Consider the following 14,842-nt stretch of genomic DNA (forward strand, 5'->3'; position numbering starts at 1 on the left):
CACACATCCAACCTCCCCCCCACTCTCACCTCCCTTCTCCAACCCCCCCAACCCCATCCGGGCTCTCCCCCCACCACCCCCCTCAGCGAGTCGACCAGCCCCGCCTGGGCGGGCGCGCACGCTCCAGGCGAGTTTGATGCTGACGTTGTCATGTCTAAGGGGGCTCGTAGTAGAGAGCCCAGGGCAGCAGGCTGGTGATGCCGATGCCGCCGGCGATGAGGAGGATGCGGTCGGTGAGGGGGAAGGTTGGGGTGTGGGGCGTGGAGTGGTAGGGCCCGTCGAGGAGGGTGGGGTGGAGGTGGGTGGTTAGGCTGCCGGTGGTGTTGGGGGGGGAGGTGCGGATTAGGAGGGTTATGCTTGGTTCTGGGTTGGGGGTGGTGGTTTTGGGGGCGGTGGTAGTGGTGGCGGCGGCGGGTTTTTGGGCTTCTAGATCGTGGTTGTTGTGGTTGTTGTTGTTGTCGTCGTTGGTGCTGGGGGCGTTGTGGAGGGAGTCGGGTTGAGAGGTTGTCAGGTGCAAGGGTGGGTTGAGCATGGCGGTGGGGATGACGGAAAAGGGGTGGTTCTCCCACGGCCGGAGAGGGAGCACCGTGGGGAAATACACATAAACGTGCGTGCCTGGCTGCGCGCTCATGCGCACCCCCGGGATGTCGACGCGCAGAATGCCGTCGCAGAGCTGGGTGACACGGGCGCGGCGGATGCCGAACTGCAGGACGCGGAAGACGCGGGCGAGCCGGTCAAAGAACCACAGCGCGCAGGTGAAGTAGAGCCAGACTTCGAAACCTCCGGCGTGGTGCTCGGGCCAGTTCAGCCCCATCGAGTTGTACCAGCCGATCAGGTGGTACCAGCATCCGACGAGGGTAAAGACGGTCAGCAGGATGTGCGAGATCAGGAACAGCTCGTAGTGGGCTTTGCGCACGTACAGGCCGCTCCCGACGGCGAGAATGACGGACGCTACGGTTGCGACGGCGCCCCAGATCCACCACACGGTATGTTGCTCGTCGGCGTAGACCATCAGGCCGAGAATGGAGTGGAGGATGGCATAGAGGGCGAACAGACGGCCAACCCAGCGGTGTAGTAGGAGGTAGGTGGAGTGAGACCAGTTGGTCAGCCAGAGAAGGACGTTGTTTCTCGACGAGAACAGAATGACGACGGGAAAGAGGGCAAAGGCGAAGGCGCCGCAGCGGTAGAGGATGTAGGCCATCACCTCCCGCCGCTGGGTGTCGAACCAAGCACTAGGCTGTCGAGGCTCGTACTCGATTGCGGAGAGGATGACGTTGACGATGAGGAAGACAGCGATGTAGATGCCTTGACCGACTGTCGGGGCGTTGCCCAGTAAGTAGGGCAGAGGCTGGACCTGATAAGTGCCAATAGTGCTCGGCCAGACGAGGTACGGCCTGACCTTGTCCAGGATGGTAGGCACAAAGGGGAAGTAACTGAGGCATGTAAGTGCGATCGGGAAGCCGACCGCGAGGACGATAATGGCAATACTATCTCTCCGGTTTAGTAAAAGATCTTAGTACTAGTATGTCCCGATGGCCGTACCTGTATGCCGACTCCAAGGCTGACTCTCGGTAGACGGCAGAAAGAACATTCCATTGGGTAAGATAAGTCATGGGGTTGACGATGGAGGTGGTGTTGAGACTCGTGTCATTGCTAGTGAGCTGATACATGGGCGGCGAGGTGTCGGCGTGGGCAAGAGCCTGCTCGTAGGTCCACTTGGGGGGGATATCGGGGTGGCCGGTGATCTGCTCCTCCCAAAACAACTGCAGCTTCGAGAACGTGATGTCCGGCTGGGAACATTTGGTGCTCATGCAGTAAGCCACCGAGGTCAGGTAGGGCGTGTCCTTCCCGTAGCACTCTGGGGACGTCGGCATCATACCCACCATCGTGTCGCCGCCGCCGCTCATCTCCGTACACCCTAGAGTGTAGCTCTGGAAAGAGCGGAGGCATGCTGCTCCGCACAGGGGATCATATGGGTAGTAGCCGTAGCCGGTGAGGGCTTGTGTCTGGACATAGCTACCGTAGGTGGAGGCCACGAATGCATTCGCCCAAAAGATGACAAGTCCAACAACGCCCATAGTGTCTAGGATTTGAAGATGAAGGACGGAATACGGGCCGACATGGAAAACCGGGACATGGGGAAGAAGAGGGACTGGCAAGATTCAAGTAACCTTCAAGGGCGGAAGCTTGTCGACTCCAGGCCCGGAGCAATGGAGCGGCATGCAGCGGAGAAACCTGGTAGTACTTTGACCGCTGGCACTTGTGGCCAATGAAAACTCGCTCATACTAACAACCCATCACCATGTTTGGATCTTGGGGGCCCACGGATTGAACCAAGCAGTCCTCCTTGCTTTGTACAGTGGCGCCATTCCTTCTTGGGGCGCCAGGTGCTGGGTCCTGGGAAGTCTCTTTCGCAAGGGGGGCCGCCGCGTGTCCTCGCCGTACCCTACTTATAAATAGTAGTAATTGTATCCCCTTGCTGTCTAGGATATATTATTATTCATACTCCGCTATGCCCTAGGGCGTGCCGGACCCTCTGCTATTTAGTGTACAGGAAAACCGTGCCCTCCCGGGCCGGGTGAAAAACCCATACCAACAATCAAGGAGCGATGCGTTTTAGTGAGCCCACATATACAAAGAGAGGAGGCCTCCTGGGCCTCCGAACGGGGGCGCTTTCAGGCCGCCGGCTTCAAGCTCGAGCCTCCTGGGCTAAGTTTGTACATCGGGCAGCTTCCCCGAGTCCATCAGCCAGTCGAGAACTCTCCTCGCGAGCCGTGCAGTCGGGGGATTGAAGCCTCGGGGGAACAGAGTAAAAGTCCCGTCGTGTCCGAATTCCAGATCTCTCCCATCTTCTAGTCAACGGTGGGGCCAAACACCACACTACCAGGTGTTCGGCAGTCTCTCGTCCCTCGCCACACTCGCAGGCAGGAGTCAGAACCTCCGGGACTCCCCGTGTAAACAAGAAGTCCCGTAGGCCTATTGCTCCCGTCCGGATTTGAATCAGCAGTGAGCTCTTCGCCTTGTTGAGACCGTCGTGCCTTCTTAGGGTTTCGTTCCGAAATAGCGTCTCCCGCTGATGGTCAAAGTCGTCCGCCGGCCTGGCGATTGCCCTGCCGTCCCGTTCCTTTAACCACCTGGCTTTACAAGCCTCTTCTACTACCCTGTTCGTATCAACGGTTCCCCTCGTCCAGCGCATGACAGTGCCCGCGGCTCTCTCCACCGCCGTAGGCCCTTGAGGTCCCAAGGTTCGCGGTCGGCCCCTGTTGCCCCTCCTCGAGCTAAGTCTCTGCTGTATCTTGCGAGCAGGCGGTGAGGACTGTCTAGGATATACCATTTAACGGTATCCGTTTGATTTTTACATTGAGTTTTACAAGATCTTGGTGAAAATAATCTCCTAGTTAGAGATCTTGATATCGTCTTTTTCTTTCTCTTTTTCTTTCTCTTTTTCTTTCTCTTTTTCTTTCTCTTTTTCTTTCTCTTTTTCTTTCTCTTTTTCTTTCTCTTTTTCTTTCTCTTTTTCTTTCTCTTTTTCTTTCTCTTTTTCTTTCTCTTTTTCTTTCTCTTTTCTTAATTTCTTCCTCCCCTTTTGAGTTTGGTTTTTTTTGGCCAGAGGGTGGCGGGTTATTTACTCGTCTGATTCAATACCATTCCCCCCAACCATGAGCAACACAGCGGCTCTGCGCATATTATCATGCAGCCGTCCGTCAGCTCTTTGTTAGGGCCTTGGATCCGAGGTCATAAGTGGAGAAAGCAATTGTAACCGATCGAAGTCGGATGTTGGGTCTGGATGACAACGGGGGGCTCAGGGGCTGATGGATCACTATTCTGCTCAAACCTGCTCTCCAGCCACCACCGCCTCCATCAAGGTCCTCGCCCCCGGATCACGTCTTACACTGTTTGTGCCATGACTTTCCTTCACCTCTTTTCAATCAACAATGCCCAACTAAATTGTCTTATCTCCCCGCGTCTAAAATATCTACCCCTATTCCCCGGACCAACAACCAACCAAACCAACAAACTCACACCTCACGACGACAACCACCACCACCACCACCACCAGGGAACACACCAACACAACCCCCACCATGACCACCACTTTCACCACACCCATGCCCCCACCACCACCCACAACCAACCCCTCAACCCACATGACCCCGTCCCCCATGGCCATGACCTTCTCCCCCTCACACCACCACGCCCCTCTTCTGGGACTGGTGGACGCCTCGCAGCACAGCAGCGTATGCAGCAACATGTGTGTTTCTCATCTTCCTCGCGACTGTCACGCGCGTCCTCGTCGCTGTCAGGCCCGTCCTGGATGCTAGGGTGGGACTGGGTGGGCGTGGTTTGAGAGGAGGTGGATGGGGGCGGGGGCGGGGGCGGCATGGTCGCGGTCGGTCGAGGAATCATGATGGGGGGGGGTTGTTGGCGGGGGAGGGGAAGGAGAAGGTTTGTGGGGAGAGGGAGGACCTGGGACCGGAAATGGTGTTGTCTGGGTTGGAGGGTGATGAGAGGGATGGTGCTGCTGCTGGTGATGCGGAAGGGGTGAGGCGGTGGTGGGGTGGTGCGGCGCTGGGGTGGCGGTTGTGGAGGGCGGGCTGTGAGGTTGTGTTTGTGTGTTTGGGATACTTTTTGTAAGTCCCTCATGAAGATGGTATTTCCCAGTTTAAGGGGGGATTGTGCTGAATATTGACTGACAAGACTACAGGATGATAGCGGTAATGACCATGAACACGGGCTACTTCATCTCGGTGCTGAGCGGAGTTTTCCTCGGCATGTTCCTGCTCGGTGGCACGATTGAAAATAGCGCAGGGGGTCCGTGGCATCAATGTTGAGGGTCTATTTGGGGGTTTGTTGTGGATGACATTGGAGCTCGGGCTTAAGTTGTGCTTTGGTCTTTGGTCTGAAGGAGTAATTAGATATGAATTTCGAAGAAACTAGCAACATGTGGAAGGTATCTAGGTCCAGGACATATGTAATGCCGGCTAATACCAAGGAGCAAAGGACCTGTTTGATTTTGTAGAGTTAGGGCAGACGTATTGACTTTTATTCACAACACGCAAGTCCAGTGACAGTATCGTGTTGGAAGGACTCTATGTTTATTTATACAAAGAATAGATCGATAGTTAATGGTTCGGGCGGGATTTAGGTTTGCAATTGAGATATATTGGCAACATCATATCAGAGTAAGGTAGTAATTATTATTATCGGATTATAGAAGAAAACAAAATTAATATAAAAAAACGAGATGGGGGAAATGGGCGAAGAATAGAGGAGAGTAACAAATAGAGATCAGAAAAAAAAAAAAAAAAAAAAAAAAAAAAAAGAATGACTGTGGTGGCATCACTACCACTCTTTTCGAGCATTTGTTCGCCGCCCTTTGACAAGAGGGTACCCGATCAGCTTTTGTGATAGCTTGCCTACCTAGAGTTTTGATGAAGTAGCCCAGCGTCAAGGACTTCTCCGTTTCATATTGGATCTGTAGCTCTACCTCATTCTATTGTTCCGGACCCTTGGCGATCCAATATCGCCGTCTCATGAACCAGAATGGCATGGATGTAGGTTACATTCGGGCTCCCAACCCCACAAGACCGGAGCCGTATCTGCCGTTGTTTATTTAAAATAACTTGCTCAAACCCGCGCTCCGTCCCGGGTGAGCTGCCTCGGCGTGGTGGCTGGCCGGGGCCGTGAAGGCTCAAGTAAGATCGTCAGTCCGCGGTCGTCACTCATGTAGCTCTTGTTGGGGGCCAATCCTGAAGCCGGGACGAGTCTGTCACAAGTCCTACTCAAACTGCCCAATATGCGGCAACTTACTGCTTTGCTGGCCTTGGGCACTGTCGCCTCCTTATTCATTACTTCTACCCAAGCTCACGTCACGTCAGGGAGAGAGCGCTATGGAGTCATTGGCTATGGCATTGTCATGTACGACCCGCCGTGCGCCTACGCGTGCATCGACATGGCGAACAGCTGGAACCTCGACTGCGCCCACGAGCACACGGACGGCATGGACATGGGCGGGATGCACATGAGCTCGGTAACCCCCGAGTGCAAAGCCACGAGTGATCCGTTTCTCCAGACCTTGGCCTGGTGTTTCTACACCCACTGTCCCGGGGCGAGCAACTCCACACTGGAGAGGGTCTGGGAGATGGACATTGTTGGCCGCAAGGCTGTCCAGCCTGCGCCGGCATACTCGTACCAAGTCGCACTCTCCCGCGTAGCACAGGCGCCGCCGACCTCTATTCTAGCCTCCGACGCCACGCTGAACACAACCTCCCTGGTTGACGAGGAGGCCTGGCTGGGCAAGTTCAATGGTGACGAGGCGTTTGAGAGGATGGAGATCAGGGCCTCAACATTTGGGTTGGTTTCACAGGATTTACTACCGAGTACTCACGAAATTCTAACAATTGCGCTAGACTCGTCCTCTTTGTTAGCTGCGTCGGCATCCCCATTGTGTTTTCTTGGTTCCGCTTCCTACCCCTGAATCCGGTCGTGGTGTCTAAATTCTACGCCACCTTCATCGACCCTCCTTTATTTGGAAACCACCACTCAGCCCCGGTCCTAGGATTCGGTTTTGTGCCGACGAGAGGTCAGGGGCTCTTCATCGCCTACATCTGGATTATCAACATCATCGTCTCCTCGGTGGGCTACGAAGTACGGGACCCAATGTCCTGGTACCCGACCGTGGAGCGGCAGCTCGTCGTATACATCAGCAACCGCGTGGGAGTCTTCAGCTTTGTCAACCTCGCCCTCGCCGTGCTCTTCTCCAGCCGCAACAATGTGCTGCTGTTCGTTACGAATTGGTCTCACTCCACCTTCCTCCTCGTCCACCGCTGGATCTCCGTCATCTGCATGTTGCAGGCCTGCTTGCACTCGGCCATCTATCTACAGTACTACCTCGACCCCCTGGCCGGCGAGGGCGCCCACGCAGAGCAGAGCAAGCTGGACTACTGGATCTGGGGCATTGTAGGCACGCTGGCCCTGGCGCTGCTCATGCCGCTGTCTGTCCTCCCGCTGCGCAGGAAGCTGTACGAGGTCTTCCTCGCCACCCACGTGGTCCTCGCCGTCCTGGCCATGATCGGCTGCATGCTGCACATCTACTACCGGTACGAGTGGCAATGGGGGTACCAGACTTGGGTTTGGATTAGCTTTGCCTTTTGGCTGTTTGACCGTTTCTTGGCTCGGCCTCTAAGGCTGGCGCGGAACGGCGTCAAACGAGCTTTTGTCACTGTCATTGACGAGGATTACCTACAAGTGGATATCCCCGGGGTCGAAGGCGAGGGCCATGCGTACCTGTACTTCCCAACACTGACATGGCGGGTCTGGGAAAACCACCCCTTTTCCGTGGCCGCCGTGTGTGCCGCATCTCCAGCCCCCTCCCAGGAACCCACCACCGCCATCAGCAGCACCAGCAGCATTCATAGCAGCAGTCCAACAACTCCCCAATCCGACTCCAAAATACTCACCACATCCCTCCCTCCCCCAGCAACAACAACAACAGCAGCAGCAGCAACACCACCCCCCCACAACCACACGTACAACAACCCCCCCGGCCTAACGCTCTTCATCCGCCGGCACCACGGCCTCACCCACCACCTCCTCCACCACACCCCCAACCTACCCCCCCCAAACCACACCGGAATCACCACCCTCCCTCGAAACCTCCTACGCCTCCCACCCCACAGCCCCAACCACCTCCCTCACCCACCCCAACCTCCTCTGCATCGCCGGCGGCGTGGGTGTCACAGGGGTGCTACGTTTCCTGCCGACCAGTCCTACTTCTTCTAAGGGGGGTGATAGCAGGCCCAGGGCCGGGGGGAAGGTGAAGCTGTTTTGGGGGATGCGGGCCGAGAGCGGGGCGTTGGTGCGTGCGGTTAGGGGGGTGGTTGGTGCTGGTGTGGGGGGTGTTGCTGCTGCTGTTGCTGTTGGGGTGGGTGGTGGTGGTGGTGGTAAGGGGGGTGGGTTTGACGGAAAGGGGGATGGGTTTGATGCCGGGCGGGGTGAGAAGGGGGGAGGGGTGGGGAGCGTCGAAATGGCAGCGACGACGGCAACGACGACGACGGAGATGTGGGGCGGTGCTGAGGTGACTATCTCGGCGGGGAGGCGGTTCGATATCGGTGCGTTGCTGGAGCGGGAACTGCTGCCGTCGGGTGAGGGCCGTGGTGTGGCGGTGGCGGCGGGGATGGGTACGACGGTGGTGGTGTGCGGGCCCGCGGCTATGGCTGACGAGGTTAGGGTTGCGGTGGCGAGGTTGGGGCGGCGCGGGGTGGTGGTGCGGTTGATTGAGGAGAGTTTCACTTGGTAGGACCTCGCGGGCATGGGGAGGAGTGGAGAGGATGTGTCGCTCATAGTCGCGGCATGTGTATACAGAGGTTTGTTGGAGATACTTGGCTGTTTGTTAGTTGTTAATCAAGTTTTGATACCTTTTACTCCGAGTCGGTCGTTTATAGATAAAGGTTTATACTATGAGGCAGTTGAGAAGTTGAATAAGTTTTTATAGATCTTACATCTGAACTCCAACAGACCGAGACATGGAATAATGGAAACCTATGTGCTCTGGCTGGAGGTCTTTTCTACATTTCCCTACCAGATCGACTCCCGAAAGGGAGATGCTTTTGTCGCGAACTAGAGCTAGGAGCCTCCGTTGCATGCCTTATTATGACTCGCGACCGTGGGTACATGTCATTAGACATTATAGGCTAAATAACTACTTATCTATGGGCCGTGTCTCCTCTAGACCAGGACCATGATTATGTATGTCGTATTATCACCAGTATATGCCCTCCCAAGTCGCCACCTTAGCACATATCCCAACTCCCTCATGCTCCCATAACCCAACAATCATCAAATCAAGCCGGTAACACAGCCCGCTGCGGCTGCGTCGGAAGAACCGTTTCCACCTGACTACCACTTGGAACGCGTGCTTTGCATAACGGGCAGGTATCGCGCCTAGTTTGGAACCAGTTCCTGATACATACGGCGTGAAACACATGGTAGCACGGCAACGAGGAAACCAGGCTCTCGTCCTCGAAGCCGTCCAGGCAGATGAAGCTACGACGAGTTCAAGAAGGTATTAGCGATGTCATCAGCCTGGTATATATTTGGGAAGAACAGGAGATAGGTCGGCGTTGAGGGTCACATGCCATGCGTCTGCTAGCCTCCTTGCACTGCCAACATCGGCTCGCAGATGGCTGTACGTCTGAGATGGTACGGTCGGGGGGTTGATGTTGGCCCTGGCAGCCTTCATCCTCCGCGAGGTATAGCTTTCGAATAGGATTGAGTGTTAAAAATCGACCAGACCAGACTTGATAGCTTCATTCAACGACCTACGTTCTGACGGCGATCAGGACGATTGCGGTTATCAGGAGACCCCCGGTGACCCAGACCACAACGGAGCCTCGAATGTCATATTGGCCGGATTGGGGTTGCTCCATAGCGAGGCCGTAGTTGTTATACTATAGTTATAGGGTACTATAGCTGTGGTAGCAATATCCAAAGTAGCAACTTTTAAGGTGGTAGTAGTGGTTGAGGTGGTGGTAGGAGGCGAGCAAGAATGTTTCGGATTTTGGCATTCGAGATCCCCCAGACAGTGGCCGAGATTAGGAGCGTGGCTGTGATGGAAGAAAATAATGGGCTGCTACTCGACTGTTAAGCGGACTGTTGCCAGTAATGATACGCTTCGGAACCTAGCAACAGAGGGGAGTGCGCTGAAAAAACGATGCCGTCAGGCGGACGCGGGGAAGGCTCACCACTCGCCAGCGTCAACGTCACCATACCATGTACTAGTGTTGTGAGCAAGGGCCATTACCGTCTTGCCCCGCTCGTCGTCCGATATATATTCATGTTAGTGCGTAGTTGACTCGGCAATCTAGCCGTCGCTGAGTCGCGCAAACTGTCATTTGACCCTCCAGCCAGCAGCCAAGAGAGCGTCGTGCTCAACACGATCCAGCTTTTCTGTCAACTGCTCACGGAGACACCCACCCATCTATCCATCGTCGGCCTGCGGGATCGTACACCCAAGCCCAGCAGACCGCCGCTGATGATCCTGACCATGTGGAAGATGACGCACACCGAATGCCTGATGCTGCACTGGGAAATAAAAAGCACCCTGCTTGGGGCTGTATCTTTTCTGCCTCTTCTCAGAGAGAGGGAGATAGACTCCAAAATGGGCCTGTCTGCATCTGTCTGTCTGTCTGTCTGTTGTCGTCCAGCCCCTGAAGCATCCATCAGAACAGAGCGTGGGGGGAGGCGAACTCTTCGAAATGCCGGGTGGTGAGAAAGAAAACGAGCATCTGGCTAGGAACCGTTGTGCCTGGCGCAATTCATCTTCCACACACCTCATATCCCACATCAACCTGACAAGCAATCAAAAGCCGGGGGTAAAAAACCCATCAAAAAAACCCGCTCACTCCGGGCACCCAACCGCAGCCTCGAAAGAAAACTCCCAACCCCAAGCCCGACCAAAGCCAAACCTAACGATAACTAAAAAACTGTGCCTGCCGTAGCAAAAGAAACCCGCCATTTCGCTACCCCATTCCCCATCCCCCGTTCCCAGACCGCCTTTACGTCATTCCCGACCAGGCCTCCGTCAACGCCGACCGCATCCCAATTCGAATTAAAAACGATATCGCCGCCCATCCTTTTGGAAAGAGAGAAGAGATGAGAAAAGGAAGGCAGTGTTGGTCACCGTGTCCCATGCCGTAGCCAGCTGGGGTTATGAGAAAGGTCAAGGCAGGAGGAACCCGCGTGCTTTGATAGCGTTGGCCGTCCCTTTATATATATACTTTGTCGAACATGCGCCATTCATGTCGACGTCTTTTTTGTCGTCTCAACGGTCGTCGCCGCCGGTTCGGAAGGCTTTTCGGATGTTGGCGAGCTAGTCAATGCGCCACCATCCGTGCTCGTGGCGGACTTGGGCTCGTCCGCATTCGACAGGGGTTTCAATAATGTTGTTCCTATCGACGGCCGAGCGCCGGCAGCTCTGCTCATCCTGCTCTTGTAGTCGTTGAATGTGAGCTTCTTCTTGACAGGACTTGGGGTTGCCGTAGCACTATTGATCGGCAGTGGAGGAAACGGACTCGTGAGGCCCGTAGCGGAGAACGGCGACTGGGCCGCTCGGGGTCCAGCGGAGACGGGTGTTGAGGATGGGGAAGCAGCCGAAGCGGGACTTTGAAAAGCCGGCACAGGAGGCGGTTCTACTCGGGGGTCAGGCGACTTGTTGTTGACAGGGCTGTTTGTCGGGGGCTGCGCCGCGGCGATCGTGTGCAACGGGGACGACGGCCGAGCATCAGGCATTGGGTGGTCTTTTAGTCCGCCTGTCGGAACATCGCCGCCTGGCCCCTTTTCCGCTTCTTTGGCCGAAGCCGGCGATGATAGGAGGGTATCCCGGTCGCCATGGCTCTCTACGCTCATGGCAGATGGCGGCCGCTCCATGGCGCGGCGTTTGGCGCGCTCTTCCTCCTCAAGGCGGACATGGCGCCAGTTCTCTAACATCCGTTTCCTTAAACAAGAGCCCACCCGCCGTTTCGGAGTCGCCGTGTCGCTGGCCTCGGGGAAGTCTGTTTGTACTGCAGCATCACAATATTGTGGACGTGGCACAGCCGAACTGGGACGAGAGCGAACAGGCGCCGATGCGTTCCCAGATGGTAGGCTGTTGCCGGGATGGCCAACGTGGGTGGGGCTAACGCCGCTGGGTGAACCAGACTTGCTCCTCGACGTCCCGGTCCCGGCATCAACATAGCCGCGTTCCGGGAACCCGGAAGGGAGGTTGGGCGTGTGGGTTGCGGATCTGGGCTTCGATGTCTTTGTATGAGAGGAGCTAGTCCCATCGGAGACCCGCTTCCTCTTGCGAGGTGGCTGTTGTTGCTGCTGCTGCTGCTGCTGCTCCATCCTGCGGAACGAGTCTTCAACCATTGCCACTTTCCGCTTATCGCGGTCCGTAGGTTCTGTCAGTATACCCAGCGTGTCGAATGAGCCCTGGCGCGCCGACGGAGTCATGTCTCGACTTGGCGGCTTGCTCCGCGAACTGGACACGGACCTCCGGCCATTCTCGGCAATGTCTTCAAGATGGCCTTCGCTGGCCGCCCGGCTGTTGGTGGCATGACCCGTACTTGTGGGGGAGATGGCGTGCTGTGCTTTGGGTTTGCGCTTCTTGGCTCTCGGTGGGTTTGGACGCGACTGGGCAGTGGCGAGGTAGTTCCTGTGGAAACGCGCAAACGCACATTCCGCACCAAGATTGCAAGCGCAACCCCCGTGTTCAGAAAGAATGAGGTGAACCCAGCCGGCGTATTTCTGATAGTCGGCTTCGGTGACAACCTGTTCGGCATGAACCCCTGTCACGTCGTCGCCGAGCCCGAGCATCTGGAGGACGCGGGCTTTCTCTGCTGCCGGGAACCCGGGATTCCAGGGGATTGTGACCTGTTCTTTCGCCTCAATCTGCCGGTCGCTCACCAGCCAAAAACGATATTCGCTCCCGGCCGAAAGGTATGTCTCGATGACCGCGTTCGGCCTGCAGCTCCGTCGAACGAACCGAGCCTCAGATCCCTCCCTCCTAGTGTCGATGTAGAGCGGGAGCGACGGGTGGAACAAGACGAATGGGAGCGGCACGGTCAACTCGGCCCAGCGATTCTCGGGGTCGGCGCAGTAATCTTTTTGAAAGCCAATTTGACCATTGACTTCCATGAGCGGGACATCCTTATCAATTGTCGAAGGTGCTTTGAGACACGGCCACTGGACGACGGTATTGGGGGTAATGGATTTCTTGTTCCGCTCAATGTCGGGTATGACCTTTATTGAGTCCATATTGGAGGGGAGTGTTTGAAAGACATCATTGTAGGAACAGCCTGTCTCGAACTTCATCTTTTCCTGGTCGCGCAGCCAGGCCGACATGGTATTCGATATTTCCAAACCGGCGAAGGAGTTGGTGTTAACGATTTGGAAAGCCTGGTCGTTGTACAGCGACAAGAATCCGGACGAGTAGTTGTGGAGTTCGAAATCGTCTGGAAGATCGGGTGGAGTTGTCGCGGGGCTCAAGGGATGGTTCTGGGTCGGTTTCGCGTTCCCGTGAGAGGGGCTGCGCTTCGGTGCCTGGGAGCTGACGGACTGGCTCGACTTGTGCGAGCTCTTGGTCTTCTTCGCGAGATGAGGGTTGTCCTGGGGACTGGTATGCTTCGTGCTGTCGAGCGCCCCATTGTGTGTGCCATTGATCTGGAGCTCTGTGGGTTTCGGCTTCTTCTTGTGGCTCTTCGACGGCGGCCGTTTTGGTTTTTTGTCAGCCGCCGCTTCTACGACCGGTACAGCGGTCCTCGCCCTTTGGCGGTCGATCGCCTGTTGACGATCCAGGGTCCGGGGTTCGCACTCGACGCAGGAATGTGCAAAGTTCGGACTAAGGGCATCATCGATATTGTTGGGGTAGTAGCACTCGATGTGCTGCCATGTATCGCACGTCTCGCAGTAGATCGTATTTCCGTCATCGTCAGCAAAGTCGCAGATACACTTGATGGTGTACGGCTCCTCCTCTACTGTCTCTTGCTTCCGAGGGGCGTCTCGACTCGGGACGGCACTCGGAAGGGAGAAGGTGGGCTGACTCGGAAGCGCGATCGGCGTCGACAGCGGTGGTAACTTGTCTGTCATACTCTTGAAAAAGCCTCGCGACGGCCAAACGTCGGAGGGATTGTGCGAATGGTTTATCTCTCCGGTTGGAAGGGCATGCTTGTCGCGCGTCTCGACGCGATTGAGATCGAACGGTGTGCGTTGGGGGGACCGGCAGAGACAGCAGGAGTGTCATCCGCGGGTCGGTCAGATTGTGCTACTTGCGTCGGCGCACCCGGCCGCAGCAATGCTGCTCGTGTCGGCGGGTTCGTCGGCTCGGTCGGCGTGTGACGGTTACGTTGTTGTGCGGTGTCGCGATGAAGATGGAGCCAGCGAAAGAGCGATGACGGGTCGTCTTGATTCTTAAGCAATCTTTCCCAGGCTGTCAGGTGTCGAGTGCAAGTGAGAAAGTAGAAAGTGGTGTTGTCTTGTGGTCGAGTGTGGCGACCGTGGCGGCAGTCTCGAGACGGGAGGTACACAATGGACGGGACGGGGAGAGGTGATGCGCCTCGAGGACAAAGGAACTCGAATCGAGGAAATCGAGTCGCCGAGTGCAGGATTGCAATCCGGTCTTGGACTCCGGAAATGTCGACCGTCGAGGGACGAATTGGGTGACGCGAAAAATTGGGGATTGGATAAAGAAAGGCAAGAGTTTGAAGGAGAGGGAGGGCCAGAGTGGAAAGTGCCAAAGAGAGAGGGGGGCCCACATGGGTAGACTAGACGGGGTGCAGCGCAACGCATTGGCAGCATTCTCAGTGCAGCCCCCCCCCCCCCCCCATGCGATAACTAGAGTGTGAGAGCGGAAGGGCGGGCTGCTGCGACTTGGGGGATTGCCCGCCCAGGATCGTGCTGCTCTGAGGGAAACGGGGAATGTGCAAGCACCGGCCAATCAGAAACAGCTTTGTACTGCAAAACATGGTGGCTCTCGGTCTTGGGAGGGAAGGGAACCAGAAGGCGGGTGGGCTCACTTTTGCGCCGCGGCTTCCTTCAGTTCCAGCGAGCCTACACTGGTAGCGCAAGCGCCAGGGAAAGAAAATTGATGAGCATCCGGGAACTGCTCGCTGGGGCGTGGCGGGCGGCCTTGGGAAAGTCGTACCCAGGCCGCCCAGGGTGTTCCACTGTGGAGGCAGGTTGGATGCAGTGCAGCCTGAGGCACTAGGCTCAGAACGGAGCAGGGAGCAAGGGCGGTGGGTAACTGTGGTCGCGAAGCTCATCCTTGATTGGTCGATGGCGGGTGAGATTGTACGGAGGTTGGTTG

The 14,842-nt window shown here is 56.3% G+C and overlaps 5 protein-coding genes across 5 annotated transcripts; 2 read left to right on the plus strand and 3 right to left on the minus strand.

Annotated features, from left to right (window-relative positions):
* Window positions 1–154: 154 nt before the first annotated feature.
* On the minus strand, window positions 155–2,078 carry CHGG_04874 (uncharacterized protein; the record flags this gene model as incomplete). Its single annotated transcript, XM_001224087.1, has 2 exons — window positions 155–1,493; window positions 1,543–2,078. 2 exons carry the CDS (start codon window positions 2,076–2,078, stop codon window positions 155–157), a joined length of 1,875 nt encoding a protein of 624 aa, XP_001224088.1.
* A 2,007-nt stretch (window positions 2,079–4,085) lies between these two features.
* CHGG_04875 (uncharacterized protein) lies at window positions 4,086–4,832 on the plus strand (the record flags this gene model as incomplete). The annotated part of the gene is made up of 3 exons (XM_001224088.1): window positions 4,086–4,252; window positions 4,305–4,631; window positions 4,706–4,832. The coding sequence occupies 3 exons, from the start codon at window positions 4,086–4,088 to the stop codon at window positions 4,830–4,832; spliced, it is 621 nt and encodes a 206-aa protein (XP_001224089.1).
* A 965-nt stretch (window positions 4,833–5,797) lies between these two features.
* Window positions 5,798–8,299, plus strand: CHGG_04876 (uncharacterized protein; the record flags this gene model as incomplete). The annotated part of the gene is made up of 4 exons (XM_001224089.1): window positions 5,798–6,354; window positions 6,429–7,347; window positions 7,481–7,529; window positions 7,680–8,299. The coding sequence occupies 4 exons, from the start codon at window positions 5,798–5,800 to the stop codon at window positions 8,297–8,299; spliced, it is 2,145 nt and encodes a 714-aa protein (XP_001224090.1).
* Window positions 8,300–8,843: 544 nt separating this feature from the next.
* Window positions 8,844–10,047, minus strand: CHGG_04877 (uncharacterized protein; the record flags this gene model as incomplete). The annotated part of the gene is made up of 3 exons (XM_001224090.1): window positions 8,844–9,045; window positions 9,325–9,449; window positions 10,009–10,047. 3 exons carry the CDS (start codon window positions 10,045–10,047, stop codon window positions 8,844–8,846), a joined length of 366 nt encoding a protein of 121 aa, XP_001224091.1.
* Window positions 10,048–10,797: 750 nt separating this feature from the next.
* CHGG_04878 (uncharacterized protein) lies at window positions 10,798–13,626 on the minus strand (the record flags this gene model as incomplete). Its single annotated transcript, XM_001224091.1, has 1 exon — window positions 10,798–13,626. The coding sequence occupies one exon, from the start codon at window positions 13,624–13,626 to the stop codon at window positions 10,798–10,800; it is 2,829 nt and encodes a 942-aa protein (XP_001224092.1).
* Between the last annotated feature and the right edge of the window lie 1,216 nt (window positions 13,627–14,842).

This window comes from Chaetomium globosum, genomic scaffold, assembly GCF_000143365.1.
Source record: "Chaetomium globosum CBS 148.51 scaffold_4 genomic scaffold, whole genome shotgun sequence".
Taxonomy (NCBI): domain Eukaryota; kingdom Fungi; phylum Ascomycota; class Sordariomycetes; order Sordariales; family Chaetomiaceae; genus Chaetomium; species Chaetomium globosum.